At 39.9% G+C, this 18758-nt stretch overlaps 1 protein-coding gene across 1 annotated transcript in view; it reads right to left on the bottom strand.

The window, feature by feature from the left end:
* Nucleotides 1–16778, bottom strand: part of LOC109680401 (uncharacterized) — a 33471-nt gene extending 16693 nt beyond the window's left edge. Inside the window, exon 1 of the mRNA XM_074053684.1 lies at nt 16663–16778. Within this exon, the coding sequence (XP_073909785.1) occupies nt 16663–16665 (3 nt within the window). The 5' untranslated portion in view covers nt 16666–16778. The remainder of the gene's footprint in view (nt 1–16662) is intronic.
* Nucleotides 16779–18758: the final 1980 nt, after the last annotated feature.

The raw sequence follows: 18758 nt of genomic DNA, 5'->3' as shown, positions 1-18758 counted from the left end.
AAGAACATCTGAGAGAGGGACAAATTGGAATCAAACGATACCACTAAAAAACAAATCACATAGTAAAACAACAAGATAGAAAGAAATCATTAAGTATAAAACAGCCATTAACAAAAGTAAAGATGGTGGGCTAATAGCACCAGTCAATCGTTAGTATCTCCCACGCACAGAGCAGGAACAGCTTGTGACCAAGTAACATTCAAGGAGGGTAACAGCGAGACGATACCAAAGATTCAGTACTAGACAGAAAATCCTTCTATCACATAGAAAAGCCAGAGATCAGGAGAGAAATATTAAGCATGTGTTGTTCATAGTGGAAAAGGGCAGGGTCAGACAAAAACAAAGATGCAGTGTAGTTTCATTGTAAGCAGACAAACATAGAAAGCTGTCATAAATTACAGAGAATGCGCATAGGGAGAGAAAGCTTCAGGGTTGGCATGGGACAGGGGTGAAACTCAAGAATCAAGAGACTCAGAAACTACAATTAACTTTGATCTCAGTATGGAGAAGAGTTAGTTTAAAGACACGTGGAGTCTGCGTAACGTGCTGGCACTAGGAAAGCTCTTTTTATCATAGCACTCATTGAGGTACATTGGCAGGAGACCATTTTGACAGGTTCCTCACTCTGGGAATTGAGGAGAGAAAGGCTCTTGCATTGCCCTTTCTAAAGGGAACTCCCAGCAAGGGTCAGATGCTGATTCAGTGAATGATAGCCTGGAGTGTTGGTCTAACTCTTATGGAAAGGCCTTGAGTAACATTAAGTGCAGAGCTCCATGTGGTGAGAAATGGGTGAGAGACACAAGTGGGAGTGGAAATTCTTCCTGTTGAGAACAGAATTAGGGAAGCTAGCTGAATGCTCTGGGAAGGGGAATGTGCATTTGCAAGTGATTACATGCACAGCCAAGCTGCAGAAAGTAGAGACCAGGAAGGTGGTAGACACTGATGCTTGTACTGTAGAACACTGCATCACACAACAGAGCTTACCCACCCCATGACTAAACACTTGAAGATTCCAGAAACTAGGATGAGCAGGCGGAAAGCTTTGGGTATGCCTCATCTGGTCCTGAGAAACAGGACAACCCAGAGTAAACCCAGCCCATTCTGCCCATAAACCACACCTTTTGGTTACTAAGCAAATACTACAAATGAAATAAAAAAGAAGCCAAATACCATCCTTAAGTAAAAGGGCTACACAGACACTAAGGGGACTATGAAGGGCTGTCCTCACAAGCACCTGGGGTCACTTCATAGCAGATAAAGTTTCATACAGGATTAAAGGCATGTAAGTACAGCCACTGCTTCTGAGCCAGTAAGTCCAACCACAGGAGCCATGACTCCACCTTCTTTGCCAGCCAGTGTAAACAAGATGAGAGTATTCTCACATTTAGTGTGTAACTGAGTTGCTGCTTTTGTACATGGATTCTAAAATGAAAATTAGTATTTGGTGTGGGATTAAATAGATTTCTACCCAGACCTTTTTGGTAATTCTTTGCCTACTGTCTGACATATGGTGTAAATGCTGTATAAGGTCTACACAACTCAGGATGTGCTCCAAAAACAAGGGGAAAGGACAGGTTAATTTTTGCCACCACAGGAAATTACTAATATTTTACAAATCTTTCTATCATCAAAAATGACCTGGGTATCAATCTGATGACAAACCATGAATTTACATGTTCATTCCTGGATAAATTATATATATATATATATATATGTATATATATACATATATGTATATATATATATATACATATATATATATATACACAAATGTGGGTACATATACATATATATTTTTCTTTTTGGTGAGTGTGCAGTTTAAACTCAGGGCTTCATGCATGCAATGCAAGTCCTCTACTCCTTGAGCCACATCTCCAGTCTATTTTTGCTCTGGTTATTTTGTGGTTGGGGTCTGGCAAACTATTTGCCTAGGCTGGCCTTGAGCCTTGATTCTTCTGATCTAAGTCTCCTAAGTAGCTAGGATTACAGGCATGAGCCACTGCTGCCTGGCTTAAATCATATTTTTAACTTAAGTTCATTATACTACTTAGCACTCACAATACTAAAACAAACTCTCCTGAGACTGAATGTTATAGAGAATTGGATGAAGACAAATTTCCATGCAAACTGGTATCTAGGTACTGCATTGGGGAGGACCTCAGAAGCATTAAAAAAAAAAAGATAAGGACAGTGTTCTAAAACAGTTATGTTGAAAATATTCTAACATAAATATACTGTTTCCTCCTGTGATGCCCATAATTATTTTTAGGGTTTTGAAATCTTCATCAAGGAGAGCCTACCTGATCACAACACAAACCATACGCTCAATGATGAATCTATAAATAACTGGTAAAACAGATATTTAACACCTCCTGCCCAAATTTATTTTTTGGCAAATTGAGCACCTTCTCTGGGACTACCCTGAGCGACAACACTTGAAATCATCTGACTCAGTCTTTAAAAAGCAACATTAGTTAAAAACTAAGGCTCATGAGAAGTAATTCAGAAAAATTACACTTTTTTGTAGAATATCAGAGAACATTCTCCCAGTGGTAGCCATCTTTGTTGTCATAGTCATGTATGAAACAAGACATGGATGAGTCAGGAAGAACATTACATGCTGACTCTAAACATTGCCAAAGATCCAGTTTGGAATCTTGATGAGGATTTCCAGAGTGTTTATAATAATATTAATAAGTCATGTTTATTCTATGAACCAAATCTTTGTTTCATTGATCATTTGTAGTGTTACTTGCTCTACATTTTATTAATTTCAGCTCTGATCTTCATTATCTCTTTCTTTCTACTACTTTTGGATTTAAAACTTCTTGTTTTGCTAGGCATCGGTGGCTCACGCCTATAATCCTAGGTACAAGGCAGGCTGACATCTGCAGAATTGTGGTTAGTCAGCTGGAGCAAAAGTTCTCTACATCCCTTCTCCAAACAAGCAGCACAAAATAGGCTGGAGATGTACCTCAAGTTGTAGAGTGCCTGCTTTGCAAGCACAAAGCCTTGAGTTCAAACACCAGACTGACTAGAAAACAACAACAACAAAAGCCTTCATTTAAAATGACCAATCAAAAGGAACAGAAATCATATGGTGGGTGCCAGTGCTTCCACCTATAATCCTAGCTACTGAGGAGGCAGAGATTAGGAAGATCATGCTTAAAATCCAGCATGTGCAAATAGTTCAGGAGACCCTATGTCAAAAAATACCCACCAAAAAAAGGGCTGGCAGGGTGGCTCAAATAATATAGTGCCTGCCTAGCAAGCATGACAACTTGAGTTCAAGCTCCAGTAACCCAAAAATAAAACAAAGACAAACCAAGAATAAAAGTTATATAAGGCATGATTTCAAAACATACTGGAATAAAATTGGAACTCAATAGCAGGAATCAGGTTGGAAAACCCACAACGAAAAGATTAAACAATAAAATTTCAAATAGAACAGGTATGGAAGGGAAGGCTCAAAAGACATTGTCTTGTGGTTATTGTTGCAGTATTGTTTGAAATCAAAGCTTTGTGATTACTAGGCAGGCACTCTTTTACTTGAGCCACACCTTTAGCTCAAATAACATAAAAATCAATGTACATATCTTTGTTGTTATAATGATGGGTAGAGTTTTTAACTTGATTTCTTTTGTGTTTTATGTTTTTTATTGTATATGATGGAAACATAAGTTCCTGTAGGTGGATTATTTTTGTATGTTTATTTTTGTTTTGGAATCAGTTCTGCCACATATACTAGCCTAGTCTGGAAATTCCAGTACTCCTGCTTCAATCTCCTTGTTGCTATCAACTTACATGTTCCCTTCAACTCAGGAATGTATAAAAACCAGCTCTGAAAGAGAAATTTAAAACAGTGAATGCATATACTACAAAAATTAAAGATCTCAACTCAAAGGTCTAGCTTTTGTCTTCAAAATCCACACAAAGGGCTGGGGAATGGCTCAAGAGGTAGAGCACCTGCCTAACAAGCATGAGGCCCTGAATTCAAACCCCAATACTGCCAAAAAAAAAAAAAAAAAAAAGAAATCCACACAAACCAGAGGAAGATGATGTTCAGGGGAGCACAAGAAAATAAACATTCCAAGATATATCAATTAAGTTACAAATAAGAAATCAGTCAGACACCACTGGCTCACATCTGCAATCTAAGCTTAGACAGGCAGATAGATTGTGAGACCCATCTTAAAAATAACCAGAGCAAAATGGACTAAAGTATGAATCAAGTGGCAGAGCTTCTGCTCTATAAGTAAAAATAAAACCTCAAGTTCAAATCCCAGTGCCAGCAAACACAAACACACACACACACACACACACACATACACAAAATGAAATCAACAAAACAAAAAGCTGTTTAAAAAATCAATTGGTCTGGGGGTGTGGTTTACATCCCTGAGTAGCAAGTGCAAGGCACTGAGTTCAAACCCAGGCAGCACCAAAAAATAAATAAGTAAATAGTAGAAGATCATCAACAACGATAAACTATTCTGTTGGCCAACTTAGCAGAAAGACAACCAATAATAAAAATTATTAACATGACTATGGAAACAATGTCATACCTACTAAAGCCACAGACATTAAAAAGACAGAGAGAAGTATTATAAAAGATTCTACACCCACAAATTTAATAAAAGACCAACAGTGCAAAGAAAACTATTCATATGCAAACAGATAAAAAAGACAAATAATTCTATATATAAAAGAAATTGAAATAATCATCAATAAATACAAAACTCAGAAGACTAGACTCACATGGTCTCACAGGTTTGTGCCCACATTCAATATAAATATCTATTTCTTTAACATCTAGGAAATAGAAGCAGAGATAACTGATCACATGTAATGAGGACCATACCAAACTAAGATATTGCAAAAAACAAGAGCTTCAGACAATTATCTCATGAATAAAGATGAACAAATTTTCCTAGTTAGAAGAGACTGGAGGATCTTGGGTTCAAGAACAACCTGAACTACACAGGGAGAACACCTCTCAAAGCACAGGCAAGCAAACAAGTAAACAAAACTAAGAAAGAAAAACAAAAAAATCTTTCGCAGGGATGAGCGGGTAGCTAAAGTGGTAGAGTGTTTACCTATTATGCATGTGGCACTGGAACCAAACCTCACTATCAGAGGAAAACTGCTGAACTCATGGTAGACACTCCATATATCAGTGTATGAACAGAATACCTCCAGCAAGTAGGAATCCCCATCATGCAAGACTAACAGAACACTGAAAGATCAAATAGCCAGGCATCTATGACTCATGCCTATAATCTTAGCTTCTCAGGAGGAAGAGATGACAAGGGCTGCAGCTGGAAGCCAACCTGGGCAAATAATTCCAGAGACTCTTATCTCCATAATAACCATCACAATAAAAGGGCTTAGGGAGTCGCTCAAGCCATAAGAGCACCTACCTAGTAAGGGTGGGGTCCTGAGTTCAAAACACCATGCTGACAAAGCAAGTCAATTAGTAAAACCCATCACTTCAACAAGCTCATGAATAAAACTCCTAAGATCATATCAACAGATGCAGAGAAAACACAGGATGAGAATAACTAGTTAAAGAAACTGACAAGCAGAAATAACTAAAACGGCCTTTGCTTACTAAGGACATCATTCTACATAGAAATTCCCCCAAAAGCAACAAAAAAAGGCTGGAATTAACAGTGAAGTGTAACAAGGTTGCGTAACACTGGTTAAATAAACTAACACCCACTATTTTCTTACATAGGAGTCATAGTAAACTAATACAGCATGAGTAGAAAGAGGAACAATTTCATATAACATGAAGAACGGGTAACATGAAAAGTAACCAACAGAAACAAGACAAAAATCAGACAGCAATGCCATTTAATGCTAGACAAAAATGAATGGATTATGTCATTCCAAGTTTTGACAAACCACACAAGAAACAAGCACCATTCATGAAAGATCTGATGACAAATTCACATACTATCAAAACTTCTTAGTAAATCTGAATTGATTTACCTATACAAGAAATATACATTAGAACTTGAGGATAAATGAAGAATGACAATCAACACCATCAATATGTAAATATTGCTGGGCATTAGTTGCTCATGCCTGTAATCCTATCTTCTTGTGAGGCTGAGATTGGAAGGATCAAGATTCAAGGCCAGCAGAGGCAAATAGTTTACAAATACCCATTTCCAGAAATTACAGAGAAAAAATGGACTGGAGGCATGGCTCTAGAGGTATACCACCTGCCTTCTAAGCAGGAAGCCCTGAGTTCAAACTACTCTCCCACCAAAAAGAAAAAAAGAGAGAGGGCTGGACGCTGGTGACCCATGACCGTAATCCTAGCTATTCAGGAGGCAAAGATCAGGAGGACCACAATTCAAAGCCAGCCCAGGCAAACAGTTTTGGAGAACCTATCCTGTAAACACCCATCACAAAAAAAGGGCTAGCAGAGTTGCTCATGGTGTAGGCCCTGAGTTCAAACCCCAATACCTCAAAGAAAGAAAAAGGAAAATTTGAACCCTCATCCCATAGGTATGTAGATGACTTACTGAAGAGACTGAACTACAGCCTTATATGCCATCATATGGGTGACAGAATGAGGAAAGAAGTCACGACACCTTTTCCATATATTATTAATGACATGAGTATGACATTATTAACATGAAGAATTCACAGATAAATGCAAGTAAAACTCTGCTTGGAGAACAGATGGTGACATGATGAAGAATGTACAATAAAAGACACCACCTGGTCAGACCTCTGTGCAGAACTACCAGAGATGGAAGAAATACACCAGAGTTTATCAGGACCTCTTTATTCACCTGCATGGAGATTTAAGTAATATTTATATTCTCATTTTAAATTAGTATTAAAAAAAGTTTTAAGTTCCCTTTCTGTCCTAAAATCTCATCATTTTATCCACTTAGGTTCTAACCAGAAAAAATTAAAATCTTCCACTCAAATCTTGACAAATATTTTTAAATTCTTTTTTATTATCATATTATTGGTGTACATGGGTATACTGTGACATTTACATAAGTGCTTTCAATACCTCTTATTTAAGTTCACCCCATGACAGAAAAAAAATTCTTAACTGCTTAAGTAAAAAGCTATTTGACAGGAAAACAAAACATACACACAAACACAAGATTCTAAAAAGGGAAGCCACTGGAGGAAGTTGCCTGTTTTACCGCAGTACAGGAGAAAGTTGAACACATTCCCATGTTTAGAAACCTCTGCCTCTGTGCAGATGCAGCTCATGGCAGCTCAGTCTCAAGGAGAGAGAGAGAAAAACCTGAACAACCAGGAAATTTCACTCTGGGACCTCCATATATACTACTTCTTTTCCTACCATACACATTACTTCTTCCTATTCTACAGGCTCAAGTATAACCATTGTGAAACACTCATCCAGAGTCATTGGAAGGTTCCGGCCTGTACTGCCTTTTTCTGACCTCACTCCAATGTGAATGTGTAGGGTTTGTTGAAGAACAACAAATTCTCCAACTCCAGTGAGAGTGGACATTGCTTCTTCCATGTAAAAATGGAGCCAAGACTCTACTGACAGAATTCCACACTCAGTATTCAAGGAGACAGCCCTTGATCTCACAGAGAGTCGGGCCTAGGCCAAGCCAGATGAGGTCTCTCTGGACAGAAGCAAAGGCCTGGTTTTGTGCCACTTCAGGAACTAGGAATCAAGCAGTTGCATTCATTGGCAAAGATCTATCACAAAAGATCACTCTGTATCCATTATCAGCCAAGAAAGTAACAACCTGCCAACAAAAGAATACAATTACCAAGTACCAGGAGAAACTGGAGCTTTTCAACCAGCACAAAGGATTCTGGAGCAAAGCCTTAAGTAAATAAATAAATAAAACTTTGAACCAGCTCAGGCAAGCAGCAGGCTTTATCCAAGGTCATCATGAAGACCACTATTCAGAAGTTTAAGCATATTCCCAAGCTGGAGAGCCAGGCTTTACCCTGAAATGGAGCCCCAGAACCGATTCATCTCTGTTGCACAGGTCAGTGACACTGAAGGATTAAACTCTAGGGTCTCAACATGTCTGCTGTGCCCTACTCCCCGGATGTATATTCCACTTCCTTCAACACATGGTAACAGAGGGACTCTCAGATGGAGTCATTTTAACGTTCTGAAAAAAAAGAAGATGTCATATTCATAATCCCTCTCTTCAGGAAAATGTTTGCACGAGTCCTTCTCCAAGCCTGACTTCCACAGGCTTTCTTAATAAGTAGAAATTACACTCTGTCTCCAGGAACTCCATGCACACCAAACCAAGAGCAAAATGATGTGAAAATGGCATGAAAATGTGACAATATTAATCCCACAGGAAAAGATGAATTTTACGTATATTCAGAAATTTCAAATGTGGAAAGGCTGAATGCATTTTTGGCAGTGTGCATTGAACTCATGGTCTCATGCATCCTAGGCAGGCACTCTACCACTTGAGCCACTCTGCCAGCCCTGCAAACCAATGTATTAAAAACAATTTTATACATATATATATCTATATATTGTTAATGGACATAATATTCAGAGGGATATGAAGTTGACATGAATAGTATTAAATGTGAAGAAAAAGAAAGCTGCCTGATTTGTGATTGCAGCAGTGCCCTCATATTTCTAACATCCATGCTTGCCAAACCAATACTGCCCAGATAAAGGCCTAGAAGCAAACAGTTAGACTTAAACCTCAACCAATCTGCCTGTGCAGAACAATATTCCTCCTTATAGTCACTGTAACTTAGTAGTTATTGACAAACCACTGCCATTCCTTCCCCCATGGTGTTGTTTCAACAAGTGCCGCCCAAAGGCCAATGTGTGAGATTTTTTGACCCATTTGGTACTAATGGAATATGTTGCAACCTTGAAGAGGTTGAGCCAATCTTAAAAATCTAAACATTGATCTACCATATGATCCAGCAATACCACTCTTGGGGATATACCCAAAACACTGTAACACAGGTTACTCCAGAGGCACCTGCACACCCATGTTTATTGTGGCACTATTCACAATAGCCAAGTTATGGAAACAGCCAAGATGCCCAACTACTGACGAATGGATCAAGAAAATGTGGTATTTATACACAATGGAATTTTATGCAGCCATGAAGAAGAATGAAATGTTATCATTTGCAGGTAAACGGATGGAATTGGAGAACATCATTCTGAGTGAGGTTAGCCTGGCCCCAAAGACCAAAAATTGTATGTTCTCCCTCATATCCTCAGATCAAGGGGAAACACAACAAGGGGATTGGACTTTGATCACATGATAAAGCAAGAACACACAGGGAAGGTATGAGGATAGGTAAGAAACCCAAAAAACTAGATAGTATTTGTTGCCCTCAATGCAGAGAAACTAAAGCAGATACTTTAAAGCAACTGAGGCCAACAGGAGAAGGGGACCAGGAACTAGAGAAAAGGTTTGATCAAGAAGAATTAACTTAGAAGGTAACACACATGTACAGGAAAGCAATGCGAGTCAACTCCCTGTATAGCTATCCTTATCTCAACTAGCAAAAACCCTTGGTCCTTCCTATTATTGCTTATACTCTCTCTACAACAAAATTAGAAATAAGAGCAAAATAGTTTCTGCTGGGTATCGAGAGGGTGGGGGGCAGAGGGAGGGGGTGGGGGGCAGAGGGAGGGGGTGGGGGCAGGGGGGAGAAATGACCCAAACATTGTATGCACATATGAATAAAAAAAAAAAGAGGTTGAGCCAAGTGCATGGTCTTCAGATCTTTGGAAACATACCTGGAAGAGAGTTCATGGGATCCTAGCCTCCTCTGTGTCTTCACTTTTGCTCCCTGCCATGATGTGAGTTGTTTTGCTCCACCATACACTTGACATCCTATATGTAGTCTGGCTCCATGTCCAAAACCAACAATCATGGTTGGCTCTACAACTGGGAGCCAAACCCAACTTAAGCTTGTAATTTCATTACTGTGTAGATTTGTGGAAGCATGGACAGTGTTAATAACTTCTTCCTAGACTCCCAGCAACTGATATCTGCTTTCCTTTTTAAAAAACATTTTTATTAGTACATAAAACTTGTGCAGGGGGTTTTGGTGTGACATTTCCATATATGCTTTCAATGCCCTCTTCCCCTAAAGATCTCAGCATTAGCAGTAGAAGGATCTCTCCCACTTGCATTTCTGCTTTCCACCTAAGCAAAGCCCCTAGCTCATGAGGTATAAACACCAATTATTCCATTTTCTCAATTCTTATAGTACCTTTCGTAGTCAATTGCGTATGCAGAATTATAATCTTCCTTCTCCTATGTGTTCTTCTCTACCCCTCTGCCTATCTATATACTCACCGTGCTCAGTTCAAAAACAAGGTTCTTCCTAGAACATAACATTCTTCAATGGCACATAAGTCTGTAGTTCAGTGTGCTCTCTTACTCTGCCTATGGGATGTGGGTTAAAAGTTCATTTTTTGTCAGGCCTTGTGGTTGATGCCTATAGTCCTAGCTACTCAGGAGGCAGCAATCAGGAGGATCACAGTTTGAAGCCAGTCCTCATAAATAGTTCATGAGACCCATCTCAGAAATACCCAGTACAAAAAAGGGCTGGCAGAATGCCTGCCTAACAAGCACGAAGTCCTGAGTGCAAACCACAGTCTCCCCAAAAAAATCACTTAACAATACTAATATATACATAGGAAGTAATAAAACCATGCACACACGATAAAACCAGAAAACATGCATGCTTCAACTCAACTTACCATAAATGTATTACTGTATTAAAAAGTCTACTCCAGGTCTACAGATATTGAAAGGTATAAGCAGTGTGAAAAGTGCTAAGAGGAATGAAGGTGATAATAATTATTGTATAAAAAATAAATCATTTATAATGCTTTTTCCTAAGTGTAGAACAAGGAAGGTAGAGTCCCAACAAAAGTATTAAGGGAACAATCTATTCTGTCAGTACCAAATTTTATAGATACAATACAACAAACCTGACTTTCAGTGGCATTTGACTTTTCAAGTGTACTTCACTTATATGCTATTTTAGAGGTACTGGGGTTTTCAGGGCCTCATACTTGCTAAGCAGGTACTCTGCACTTGAGCCACTCTGCCAGTCCTTTTATCTGCTGGATATTTTTGAAATAGGGTCTCCTGAACTATATTGCCCAGGCTAGTCTCAAACAGTGATCCTCCTGATCGCTGCTCCCTGAGTAGTTAGGATCACAAGCATGAGCTCCAAGTGCCCAGCTACAATTGTCTTTAAAGTACTTTTACCTCCCTGAATCATGTCTGTTCTGAAGGTAGATCTCTTGGACCTTCCCATTTTCCACAGCACATATAAAACCTCATTTTTCATATTAACAGGTTAAAAGGCTTCACATTCTCCTTGTTCAGGCCACCCCTGACTTTGATATTCACTCCATTTAGATCTTATCAGTATATTGCATTCACTTACTAATAAAAGATTCTGAATTCCTTCAGCTAGAGGAGAAGGTGAATCTTCACAAATATACACATCTTTTTCAGTCCCTGACTATATTATCCTGCCATATTATGTCTGGAATTGAACACTGGCACTACTTTTCTAGAAGAAAGGCTTGCAGCAATAGTGGCTGCAGAAGTTATGGATCTTGCTATTAAAATATTAATTTTATTATTGGCCAAAGTATCATCCTAGTTCATCTGAGTCATCAGAGTACAGGTGAACAGTTAAAATGATGCACACAGTCATGAGTTTCAACTTCTATTCATTATGATAACATCAGCCCTAAAAAGAATGGTACCTGTTCTTACAGTTACATAAAAGGATGCTAAAATTGGCATGCAAGTGTGAGAGAATGAAACTTCAGGATTAAAGTGACAAATTATTAAATACAAATCTACTGATAATATTTTGTAAGTGGGTACATATATAATACCCAAGGCTATAAACTGTAACAGGAATAACATAAACTGTGCAAAGGGAAACACATAAAATGATAGAGTTCTTAAGTAGCTACATCTAAAATATTGATAGAAGAAGTTAGAATATAATGACTGTAAGATATTTGTGTAGAGTATTGTAATAACAGCAAGCAAGGAAACATCTGATAGAGACACAAATGATAAAGCAAAAAAGAATCAAAGCATACCAATAAAAATAAATCACAAAGTAAAACAACAATATTGAAAGAAAGAGATCAGGAAATACAAAAGAGCCATTAACAAATGTGAAGATGCGGTACTAGTGTCACCAATCACTAGTATCTCCCAGGCACAGAGCCAGAAGAGCTAGTGAGAAGGTACTGAAGATTCAGTACTAGATAGAAAAACCTTATACCAAATAGGAAATCCAGAGATCAGGAGAGAAAGATTAAGCATGGGTAGTTCACTGTGGAAGAGGGCAGAGTCAGGCAAAAGAAAACATGTAGTGTAGTCTCATTGTAAACAGACAGAAACATAAAAAGCTGCCACAAAGATATAGACATTACACAAAAGGAGAGAAAAAGGGCTTCAGTGTGTGGCATAGAGCAGGGGCTGAGACCAAAGGAACAAGAGGCCGGGCACCAATGGCTCATGCCTGTAATCCTAGCTACTCAGGAGGCAGAGGTCAGGAGCTCATGGTTCAAAGTCAGCAGGGAAAATAGTTCACAAGACCCAATCTTGAAAAAAAACATCAAAATAAAGGGCTGGTGCAATGGCTCAAGGTGTAACCCCTGAGTTCAAACCCCAGTACTGAAAAAAAAAAAAAAAACCAGAAAAGCAGCTCCTATGAAGAAACTTAAAACAATGAGTGCATACACAAGAAATGAAAGATCTCAACTCAAATGTCTAGCTATTTCCTTCAGAAATCCACAGAAACCAGAAGAAGATGATGTTCAGGGAAGCACAGGAAAATAAGTATTACTAAACTTATCAGTGAAACTGTGCACTGGTGGCTCACGTCTGTAATCCTAGCTACTCAGGAGGGAGAGACTAAGAGAAATGCAGTTTAAGGACAGCCTGAGGAAATAGTTAGCCAGACACTTCTAAAAAATATCCAACCAAAAAAGGGGGGAAGGGGGAGGTGGGAGAGTGGCTCAACTGGTAAGGTGACTGTATAGGTGATAGAGGCCCTGAGTTCAATTCCCAGTTTTAAAAAAAAAAGGTATCTGTGAACTAACAAACAAAAAGTCAATAGAAAAAATTAGCTAGGCACAGTTGGCTCACACCTACAATACTAGAACACCAAGCAAACAGATTGTGAGGCCCATCTGCAACATAATCATAGCAAAATGGACTAGAAATGTGGGCCAAGTGACAGAGCACCTGCTTTGCAAGTACAAAGCCTCACTTTTAAACCCCAGTGCTCACAAAAAAAAGAAGCAATCAACAAAACCAAAAGCTGTTTCTTTTAGAAGATTAGGCTGGGGTTATGGCATAAGTTAGCAAGTGCAAGGCCCTGACTTCACACCCCAGCACCACTAGAAATAAAAAATAAATAACAAAATTTAATCATAGCGATAAACTATATCCTTTAGCCAAGCCAAAAAAAATTAAAACAACCAAGAATAAACATTATTAACTGAAAAGAATGCCATCCCTACTGAAGCCATGCACACTATCAGGACCAAAAAGGAGTGTTAGTTTCCACACCTACAGATTTAATAATAAACATACTCTGCAAAGAAAACTATTGATCCTCACACAAATAGATAAAAAAGAGAAATAAGCCTATATGTAAAAGAAATTGAAATAATGAGTAACCACAAAACTCAGAAGACTAGACCACAGGGTCTCACTGATTTATTTTAACGAACATTCAATGCAAATATGGTACCTAGCATCCATAATCTCTACCAGGAAATAGAAACAGCTGTAACACAACCACTGGTGGTTCACACCTGTAATCCTAGCTACTGAGGAGGCAGAGATTAGTAAAATAAGTTTTAAAACAGCCCAAAGCAAACAGTTCCTGAGACGCTATCTCAAAAACTCCTAATACAAAAAAAAAAAAAAAGTGCTGGTGGAGTGATAGTGAGTGCTTGCCCAGAAAGCCTAGCAGTGTGAGGCTCTGAGCTCAAGCCCCAGAACAGCCAAAAAAAAAAAGTAACATGACAATTTGTATCTGTCATGATACCATACAAAATGGAAGCATTACACAAAAAAAGAACTTCAGACAAATACCTCATGAACTGAGATGGGAAAATTTTTCTAGCACTGGAAAAGCTGGAGGATTTCAAGTTCAAGGCCAACCTGAAGTACATAGGGACATTATTCCTCAAATCACAAGCAATCAATCAAGCAAACAAACCCAGGAATGAAACAATCCTGAAAAGGAATGAAGGTGTGTAGCTCAAGTGTAGAGTAATTTACCTAGCATGCGTGTAGAATCAGGTTCAACTCTCAGGACAAGAGAAAAACTCATGAACAAATATCTCAAAACCCATACATCAAAGCATAAATAGAATCATATGCCACCGGCAAGTGGGAATCCAAATTAAGTAAGAATAATAGAATACTGTAAAGTCAATTAGTATGAACCATTACTTCAATAACCTATAATAAAATATAATGTCCTTTCTTTTGGCTGCACTGGAGTTTGAACTCAGGGCCTTGGGCTTGATAGGCAGGCACTACAGCACTTGAGCCAACCCACTAACACTCAAAATTAAATAGACAAAAATCAAACCCCACTGAAACAACAAAAATGCTTTGAATTATCAACAGAATGTAACCAAATTGGGCAACACTGGCTTAATATACTAACATCCATTACTTCCTTACATAGCAATCATAAATTCTTAACTATACTGCTATTTTATAGAAAAAAAATGCTTAACTGTACTGCTATTTTATAGGAAAAAGTTTCTACAAAGGGAACAAAAAGGAAGCAGCCTGTTTGACCCACAGTTCAGGAGCTGAACACATTCATAAGATTAGGAAGCACTGTTACTGATGCTGCCCTCTCCCTTGCCATCCTCTCCCATCTTTCTTCTCCTATTTTCTTCCCCCTCAAAAGCACAGCCCTGCTCTGCCTCACCCCGGAGACACCTGCACACCTTGCAGTTGGGGCTGTCCTGCTACTGCGACCCTCCTTTCATTAAGGTCAGGATCTGCTTCTATCTGCATTTAAATTTTGAGGACACAGTTTAGACACATGCCAAGGACACCACCACTGCCTGAGAAGGCAAAGCCCCCAAACCTTCAACACCTTCCCTGTGAACCCAGAATTAGGCAGGCTAGAAAAAAGGGAAAGCAGTTATTGGAACTCAGGTGCCAGGTGACTTTTCCTGCTGAAAACTGTAAATCCTTAGCAGTTGCAGGGCCCTTTTAAATTGCAAATTCCTTGTAAAAAGTCAATGTACACTCTGCAGAACCCCCTCACCCCACCCCCATTTATCCCTAGTCAATCCCACAGAGACAGTGCTTTGTGATTTAAAAAAGCAGCTGGACATGAAGAAGAATGAAATCTTATCATTCGAAAGTAAATGGATGAAACTGGAGAACGTCATTCTGAGTGAGATTAGACTGGCCCAAAAGACCAAAAATTGTATGTTCTCCCTCCTATGCGGACATTAGATCAAGGGCAAACACAAGGGGATTGGACTTTGATCACATGATAACGTGAGAGCACACAAGGGAGATATGAGGATAGGTTAACACATCCAAAAAATTAGCATTTGTTGCCCTCAATGCAGAGAAACTAAAGCAGATACTTTAAAGCGACTGAGGCCAATAGGAGAAGGGGACCAGGAACTAGAGAAAAGGTTAGATCAAAAAGAATTAACCTAGAAGGTAACACACATGCACAGGAAATCAATGTGAGTCAATGCCCTGTATAGCTATCCTTATCTCAACCAGCAAAAACCCTTGTTCCTTCCTATTATAGCTTATACTCTCTCTACAACAAAATTACAGATAAGGGCAAAATAGTTTCTGCCTGGTAGGGGGTTGGGGGGCGGGAAAAGACCCAAACACTGTATGCACATATGAATAAAAGAAAAATAAATAAATAAAAATTAAAAAGCAGCTGGAAACACAAGAGCTGTCTCTCCTTCTTCCTCTCCTTCCTCCTGGCAGGGACCACCACCGCTTTTGCAATGCCGTCCCCTTTACCTTTAATGAACGTTATTATCCCCTCACTTCATCTCCGTGTCCTGCCTGGGTCTGTCCACGTGGAACATCTGACCAGTTTGCAGAAACTGCACCCATCCAGCAACACAAACGCACGTGCACTACTTCCCAGTGCATTGGGCCACGTAGGATCGCTGTGACTTTAGGGATTTATTCCAGCCCTCAGGAGCACTGGGCTGGGGGCCTGGCCCTGGACTGAAGTCCCTGGTTGCAAACACTTAGCCGATGCGGGGCAATCAGCTCTGCCGAGGACACTGCAGGACACGGGGACCCCAAGGACCACAGCTCCTCCGGTGCTGGACTCACGACCTCCGCCACCGCAGGCTGGGGAGACTCGGGTCGGGCGCGGCGCTGTCCTCAGGGCTCCGGGCCTGGGCCTGGCCATTGTCGCCTGCGCGCAGAGGACAGGACGCCAGGGTTCATCTGCCCACCGCACCCCCATCCCAGGACAGAGGGGCAGAGTGACAAGCGGCACCAGCGACTCCGGCCACAGCCCCCAGCTGCACTGGGGAGGCCGGGTCTGTAGCAGCCATTTCAGGATGCTTGTCACCTCCTCATCCTTGCAGTTTGGGGACACCCGTCACAAACTCACCATGTCAGGCTTCCACAGCGACTTGAGTTCTGCCTACAACTCTGGTGCCACACGCAGGTCACAACAGGAGTCTGAGTCACACAGCGTCACTCTCCGCTCCAGAAAATGGCGAGCGGGGAGCGCATTTCCTGTGTTAAGCGTAACGGTCTCTGAATGGTCAGTTCTTACAGGTCCCGCCCCCCAGCACTTCTCATTGGCTGGCGTTGATCCGGGACCCTCCCCTGAGGGTCAGGAGAAGGGATTCCCTACCCTGCAGACTGCCAGAACTATATAAATGATCAGTCACGGCCTTTAGCCGGCCAGGCCTCCGCCTTGAACCTTACCAGCGCTGTCTGGGGATTCATTGTAGAAAATGGTCCAGCAGTGCTTGCTTTTTCATGCATCCTGCTGTTCCCTGCTGGCAAACACTAAGGTGTTGAAGAAGAGATTTCAACCCATGGTGGACAGAGATAGACTTACCTCCTCCTAACTCGACACAGAGACTTATCCTCTGCAGTGTGCACCCAAGTAGGCTGTCTGGATGCAAAGCTACAGAGTTTGCTTAACCTTCTGAATGGGCATTCTGTAGCCTTGGGTAAAGCAATCTGCTTTCCTGAGCTAGAAAAAGGTTTGCTTATAATCCATCTTGGTTCCTGTTTAGAATATTTCTGGCATGTAACTCCCATGTCTGCATTCCCTCTGCTGGCAGATTTTAACTCTCTTGGCTAAAAATGGATAGATTGTCTAATGGGGAGACAGAAAGTCTAGGCCATGAAGCCAACTTTCTCATTCCAACTACCTAAGTATGACATCAGGCCGTCTTTCATGCTCCATGCAGGGCTTGCATAGAAAAGAGGTAGAACTTCATCACCATGAGTTTAACCTTAAATAAAATGATAATGGTTCTTGCAATTAAACAAAGTGATCTTAAAGTAGCATAAAATGTGAGAGTGTTAATTGCCCTGAGCAAATGTAAATTTTAGTCATATTCAGAATAATCAAGTGCTGTAAGGCAGAATGTAAAAAATTTTACTTTCAGTAAGTAAAAAAAGAAAATTAACGCAAATACACATATAAAAATTTCTTAATAATGTATAGAGACATATAAAATGTGATACAAAAATATTAAATGTGGAGCAGAAAGGGAAAATAAAGATTCTTTGTATTCAATTATAACGTTTGTTAAATTTTGAAAATAATAACTATTATTTTATTATTTTTTATATATTATTATATTTTATATAATCCTGTGGTAATTACAAAGAATACATTTCTAATAGAGACACAGTGCAAAGAAAAAAATATCAATGCATAACATACAAGTGAAAAAAAAAAACCCACAGAGCAAGGGACTAAGATTGAAGGAGGAATCAGTATCTACAAAAGTCATTAATAAATGTGAAGATGGTAGACTTGTGGCCCCAGCCAGTCACTGGAACCTCTGAGGAACAGAGCCAGAAAGGTGGTAAGGAGTTACCTTTCAATGTGGGTGATGGTGGGAAGGCACTGTAGGTTCAGCAGTGGACAGAACCTTATACAAAATAGAAAATTGCAGATCAGGAGAGAGGGGGAGAATGAAACCTTAAGTGTGTGGAACTCACAGGGTCAGATGGAAGATTTAAGTAAAAGAAAAAAACATTTACTATGGTTTTATGGAATATACATAGAAATACATAGATCATCACAATATGTACAGAATGAAGACTGGGGAGAAAGAAAGCCTGGATGCATAGCATGGTGCAGGGCCTGAGATGAAAGAAACAAAAGTCTCAGGAACCACAACTGACAATGCACTCAGTACAGAGAAGATTGAGTCTAAAAACACATGGAATCTGCAAAACATGCTCACACTAGGAAAGTTCTCTTTTCTTCTAGGCATCCAGCTGAGGTACAGTGGCAGGAGGCCATTTTGATAAGCTTTTAAGTCTGTGTCTTTAGGAGGGAAAGGTCCCTGCATTGTCCTATCTCAGGAAACTCCTGGCAAGGATCAGTTGCTGATCTAGTGAGTGCTGGTATGGACTGTTGGTGTAGCTATAGGAGACTAGAATGAGAGAGATCAAGGGCAGAGCTCCATGTGGTGGGAAACTGGTGAGATGAACAGCGGAGTGAGGAAATCT

Source organism: Castor canadensis, chromosome 14, assembly GCF_047511655.1.
Source record: "Castor canadensis chromosome 14, mCasCan1.hap1v2, whole genome shotgun sequence".
Lineage (NCBI taxonomy): Eukaryota > Metazoa > Chordata > Mammalia > Rodentia > Castoridae > Castor > Castor canadensis.
Note: the sequence above shows the minus strand (reverse complement) of the source record. Positions and strands in the feature narration are given on the sequence as shown.